The sequence below is a fragment of the Saccostrea cucullata genome, unplaced genomic scaffold (assembly GCF_032062105.1).
Source record: "Saccostrea cucullata isolate Sc308-1 unplaced genomic scaffold, CSIRO_AGI_Scuc_v1 ctg507, whole genome shotgun sequence".
In the NCBI taxonomy this organism is placed as follows: Eukaryota; Metazoa; Mollusca; class Bivalvia; order Ostreida; family Ostreidae; genus Saccostrea; species Saccostrea cuccullata.
This window is the reverse complement of record NW_026930525.1, coordinates 237,017-243,334: the sequence shown is the minus strand read 5'-3', so window position 1 is coordinate 243,334 and position 6,318 is coordinate 237,017. Positions and strand designations below refer to the sequence as shown.

The 6,318-nt window shown below is 35.6% G+C and overlaps 1 protein-coding gene across 1 annotated transcript; it reads right to left on the bottom strand.

Moving 5' to 3' along the window:
* Positions 1-2,471: 2,471 nt before the first annotated feature.
* Positions 2,472-6,065, bottom strand: LOC134228897 (putative defense protein 2). Its single transcript, XM_062710594.1, has 5 exons — positions 5,979-6,065; positions 5,522-5,706; positions 5,014-5,153; positions 3,558-3,646; positions 2,472-3,442 (listed from the first exon to the last, which is right to left on the bottom strand). The coding sequence occupies exons 1-5, from the start codon at positions 5,996-5,998 to the stop codon at positions 3,256-3,258; spliced, it is 621 nt and encodes a 206-aa protein (XP_062566578.1). The 5' UTR covers positions 5,999-6,065; the 3' UTR covers positions 2,472-3,255.
* Between the last annotated feature and the right edge of the window lie 253 nt (positions 6,066-6,318).

The window sequence follows — 6,318 nt, the reverse complement described above, 5'->3', positions numbered from 1 at the left end:
CCCGGGGATGTAGTCTTCTCGGCTCTCTGTACGTAAATCTCCGACTAGCAGAGAGGAAAGCCAACAGAAACAAATTTTATGTTTCATTAATTAGATCTGAAAATATTTACAATGAATGATTACAGAAAATCAAATGAAGAAAAAGCATAAAAAATGATTATTTTACCCAACATTTACTACTGAATGAAATTGAAAGGACCCAATTTATCCAATATTCTGCTAATTTGATAGGTGCTCGAGGATAGGACTCAACTTCCATATGTACCCTTTGGACTTTTCGACTTTTTTCTCATAAATTATCTTTCAATGACATACATCTGTATTTGTGATAAAATCTATACCAACAATTCGAAAAATTACCTAAAACAAAAGTTTTATAAATCTTTCCTACATTCGATATATAAAAATCATCCCTTGTTAATTTATATATAGAGAGTGGGGTAGATTTTTTTTATAAAATGTTTCTGAAATGATAGTATAGATTTTATCACAAATAATTTATGTGAAAAAAAAATCTAAAAGGAGGAGGGTGTTCCTCTCTCTCTCTCTCTCTCTCTTCCTCTCTCTCTCTCTCTCTCTCTCTCTCTCTCTCTCTCTCTCTCTCTCTCTCTCTCTCTCTCTCTCTGGAAACAAAATGGAACAGTATACTAACAGTTTCAAAAAAAAAAAATTACAACTACACTCTTCATAATCATACACTTGTCCATGAAAAATCTACCGGGGCAAAGTATTTGGGCTGTACAGTATCATCCGATCTAAATTGGGGACTACATAAACATCTCAAATATCTGTAAGAAGGCTGACAAAAATTTAGGATTCCGGATCATGCAAAGAAATCTCCATATATCACCCAGTTCAACTTGAAAGGAGAGAGCATTCATATGGAGATTTGAACAAAAATGGATGGAAGACCAGGGAGCTACAGTGCCGCCCATTGAAAATAAAACTGTATATGCACACAAAAAATGTGAGCTGTTTCTCACTTTATTTCTCCGTAATTTTCAAATTGCCATCTTAGAATATTACTAAATCAATTGTTCCTAACACATTTTTTCCAATTTCCACAACAAAACATTCCTTAGAACCGTTGTTAAGAGTCCCATGGACCTGAAAAAATTCAAACATCATCGAGAATTTCGTCTATTTGTTTTGCCATTTTGGGTGGCAAGATATGATTCGGACCAACAGGCTTCGTGCAGATGTCAACTATAAAATTAGTTATATATTGGAATCATATCTCTGTGCAGCAGAAGTAAGAATTTTAAGAAATAAATCCAGAAACGAGCACATTTTATTGTGCGTAATAAATATACACTTTTATCATTGGGTGCCACTGTAGCTCTTCGGTCTGTCAATAGACCTTTATTATACCCCCCGCTTGAAAAGTGGGTGGGTATATAGTAATCGTTATGTCCGTCTGTACGTCCGTCCGTCCGTCTGTTACGCTTTGGGGTACCCATCTCTTATCCGCAACTCCTCTTATACTACTGAGTGAAATTTAATGAAACTTTCACAGAATCTTTATTACATATTGCCATTGTCATGATTGTGCACCTTCTATTTTACTTTTTTATTCGACACGTATTTTAGGTTTCCCATAGCAAAACATGGACATTGCCATCATATTCTTACCTATGACGTCACATATTGCGGCTTCTGAATAACATTTGATACGACGAGTTATTCCTCTTTACACATTACCGTAAAACAATATATAGCAAAGCATGGACATTACGGAAGGCGGGGGTATCATTTATAGAGCTCATTGCTCACAGTACCTCTAGTTTTTTGTTGTTATACCCCCCGCTTGAAAAGCGGGAGGGTATATAGTGATCGGGATTTCCGTCCGTCCGTCGGTCCGTCTGTTACGCTTTTTCTCTTATCCGCAACTCCTCTTATACTACTGAGTGAAATTGAATGAAACTTTCACAGAATCTTCATTACATATTGCCATTGTGCACCTCCTATTTTACTTTTTTATTCGACACGTATTTTAGGTTTTCCAGCAAAACATGGACATTGCCATTTTTTGTTTACCTATGACGTCACATAATAGAAGCTTCTGGATAACATTTGACGGGACGAGTTATTCCTCTTTACACATTACCGTAAAACAATATAAAGCAACACATCGACATTATGGGAGGCGGGGGGTATCATTTAGTGAGCTCATTGCTCACAGTACCTCTAGTTTTTTTGTTGTTTTTTTTTACGGAGAGCTACAGTTGCATGAGCCTGGAAAAATTCAAACATCATCGAGAATTTCACCCGTTTGTTTTGCCATTTTGGGTGACAAGATATGATTCGGACCAACCAGCTGCAGCTATATATCCATGAAAAAGATCCTTCAGTGGTCAATGACCATAGACTGGAGTGCCTCTATGTGTTTGCAGACTTTCCTAATTTGTCGGTAATATTATTGAAGTGGGTGATATATTTCAGAACAGATATATACATGAAACAAGCAAACAGACATAAAAGTCATTTATTTTTATGTAAAGCTTTGATGGTCCCATGTACATCATAGCCCCAAAGACTACTTTTTAAAACAAAAAAAACGTACATGTACATTACATAAACTCTGATATATGTACTTCATTCAATGTTCTCTCTCTCTCTCTCTCTCTCTCTCTCTCTCTCTCGTACACTGTAACTTTAATACAGACCCTGAGACGTGCTACTACCCCACACGCTCGCTGCACGAACGGTACACGAACGCTACACGGTTTGCACGAAACGCTGCACGGTTTACACGAAACGCTACACGGTTTGCACGAAACGCTGCACGGTTTACACGAAACGCTACACGGTTTGCACGAAACGGTAAGCGCACGAAAGTCACACGCTTTTTTGGGGTAGTAGCACGTCTCAGGGTCTGTACGAACAAAGTTTGAACAAAAGAAATACTCAATACAGTATATATACAATAGTCATGTACATTGTTCAGCTATGATCAAGATCGATTTATCTTCTTGTTGGACAAAAATTGTTTAAAAATCGTTTTTAATTTTATACTTTTATAAATACATGTATCTGAAAGTGAATATAAAAATATTTGGAACTAAACATTGATAAAATCATTTTCTATAAATCACAGGTGTCAGAGCCCCTGGACATCTTAAAGGACCCTTTTTTTCAAAAAACGTTTAAATTATAAACATTGCTTTACGGATGTACAGTTTAAAAGATAAAGCATCAAGAAATGACATCTTTTCTACAATCGAGTTATAAACTGCCATAAAGGAAATGGAAACATTATACTGTCAGAAAAAGCGCCACCAGCATGGTAACCATTATATATAAAGCTGACTTCAGATCCGCCCCTCCATTTGGTTGCATGTCGCACACAGAATCTGGGACAGGGTCTGCAGAGTTAGTGTCACTCAAAACACTAGACTGAATCCCAACCCAGTATGTGTTGAAGTTTTGCACTACTGTAGCGCTGAAAAAAGAGAAAACGGCGATGAAGGAGGAGCGTTCATATCAATAATGTACAGCACACTGATCATGTATCAAGTAGAAGTTTGAAAAGTTTAACAGGTCCTAAATTAGCTTACCGAAAGTACACATGGCCTAGACTCGCTGCAGGAGTCCAGTAAAACTCTGCCTGGGTTTTGTCATTCCTGTTGGTATGTGTTACAGCACTCTAAGAATAAAAAACAATACAAATTAAAAAAAGTTGTTGAACAACTAAATTAATTATTAAAATTGGACACAAATGGTTGCCATGGTTTCATAAAGCATTGTGGCCCGATCTAGTCTCAAGCCTTGAATTTACACTATGAGTTAAAGCTTTTATATGTTTCATCTTTACTTATCTAGTAGTGATTAATTATGAGAAGATATTTTTTAGAAAAAGATGCCATTAATTTTTCATTAACTGTTCATGATCCTTTCTTGAAAGAGGGTGTGTCTATTCATTTGAACAAACTTGAATTCCCTTTCCTAAAGAATCTTTTTTGACAAGTTTGGTTGCAATTGGACCGGTGGTTCTTGAGCAGCTGAATCTGTGACAAGGTAGTGCACAGATGACAGAAGAACTCTGGATTTTTTTAGCCTTCGGAAAAAAGTTCACGAAAAGCTCGGCTTAAAAAGGAGAGAAAAGAATGAGGTGCACGGTTGTCTAGTCTTTGACATAGTTTAAACCAAATGGGTCAAATGGTATGGTAAATTAATACCGGTATATCCGGTCACCGGCAATGAAAATGACTATAGGTATCATCACCGGAAAAATAACTCATTGAAGAGTTACAGATCATCGTGTCATATTCCGGGTGTCATGAAAAACGATTTGTCATTCTGATTCATACATGAACTTTGATGTTAAAGATGTATATTTGAAGTTAGGCTTGATTTTTTTTTACATTAAGACTTTTAAGTTAAGAGTATATGGATCGAAGCTTTTCTTTCTCTCGAATCTAAATATGCATAATTTAGCAAATATATTCAAACACACATAATGATGAGAAGTACATTTTTTTTAATTTCTGCTTTGTGAGGGTTTTTTTTTTCGAAAAGAAAGAAAAGAATATCATTTTAAGGTGGTCACTAAAACAATAAACTGTCATTTTCATTCACGCTATAATATTTCATACAGTTTCCTATATATTTTTAATTATATACAGAGCTCTGTGAAGTTCATTTATAAATTAGATTTATTAGGCCCAGACCCAAGTACACTTTGCATACCCCATAATATCACTCAACGACCAGGAAGTCTAAATAACCGCAGTATATTTCATCATCTAATTACAGAAGGCACTACATTAGACAAGGTTTAGAAGTTTTTGGAATGAAGTGCAGCCGAAATACCAAAGAGCAAATGTATGATATCAGAACAAAAAAAATTGAAAATAGAAGCATTAATTTTGTAAATACAAATCACATGAAAAGAGGACAAAGAGGGTTGACAATTGAAAAGAAAAAAAACTCCAAAATCCGAAACATCTGCAAAAATGTAGATTGCTGTAAATGTCCTAAGCTTGCTGTAAGAGCTATAATAAACATACTCACATTTGCTACACTATTACAGTCCAGAGTCTGGAAGTTTGATTCATTGGCCATCAGAGAAAATGTAGGAAACGTAACGGTCGAGCAGTTTGCCGGACGGGCCTGAACTAGCAATCCTCTGAAAGTCCCGCCAGACACAGTGACTTTGAAAATAGGAAAACAAAATTAATTAAGCAGTGTATAATTTTAATCAGTACATATTTAATTGCGCAGTAACTTTTATCAATACTTAGATGTATGCTCTTTTAAGAACTTCTGAGATGAGTACAATCTATCAAAGAGGAGGGGCGTACCCCAACCATTTTATAAGTATAAACTTTTTTATCGCAGTTTAATTAAAGTCCTTGTCCTTTGACAGTTTGAATTAACAGGAATTTCTTTGACCCCCTCCCAAAAATGACGAATTTTCCCGGTCCTGATATTTTCAATGTACCCCACTATCTGGGGGGGGGGGGGCAACAATACCCAACAACTGAGGAGAAAGGGTGAATTAAAAGAAATATGCACATACTTGCGATGCGATTTCCAGGTGAGTAACGTTCATTATTCAAAGTCATTCGGTATGGCGAGGGCCCGGTTTGCACGGCCGCTCCGTGGCCGGGAGTCATTGTCTCACAAGCGCCCACACGTGCTCCATCCGGGTATCCATAGACAACAGTCGTGAAGCAAGTCAGGCAAAGAATCACGGACTGCATTCTGAAACGTAATGTGACAAATGCAAACAGGTATGTTCGTAATAGAAAAATCATTTTCTTAAATAGTACAAACTATATTTTTTGCAACTCGACAAAAGGTTTAACAATAAATTTTTGTGGGGTTTTTGTTTTTCATTCAGTTATCAATAGCCATTCGATTTAAATAGAAATGAATAGATAGCAAAGTATATTATCTGATCTATCATAAAGCAAAGTTTAAAAAAATGAACAAATATCTATTTACATTAATTTTTATAGATATCACAAAATTACCTTATTAAAGTGCTAAACATCTTTGCCTTTCGAAGATAGACTAAAAATGACAGGTTTTGCAAATTTCAAAGTTTATATGTACCAGACAAGTAGGTATATCCTATGCTTTCATTGGTGTACATGTACCGTGTGACGTTGTCAATGCGTATACCACTTACGCCTAACATTAACCAAATACATTAGACATCATACAGTTATTGACTGGGTATCAATACACACTATATTATCAATTACTTTATATGAAAAATCATGGCTTAATCAGGAAGTATAAAACAATAGCTGAGAAAGAACAAAATTAATTATATTTTTATTATATCACAAAAATTATTTATTGCAAAAT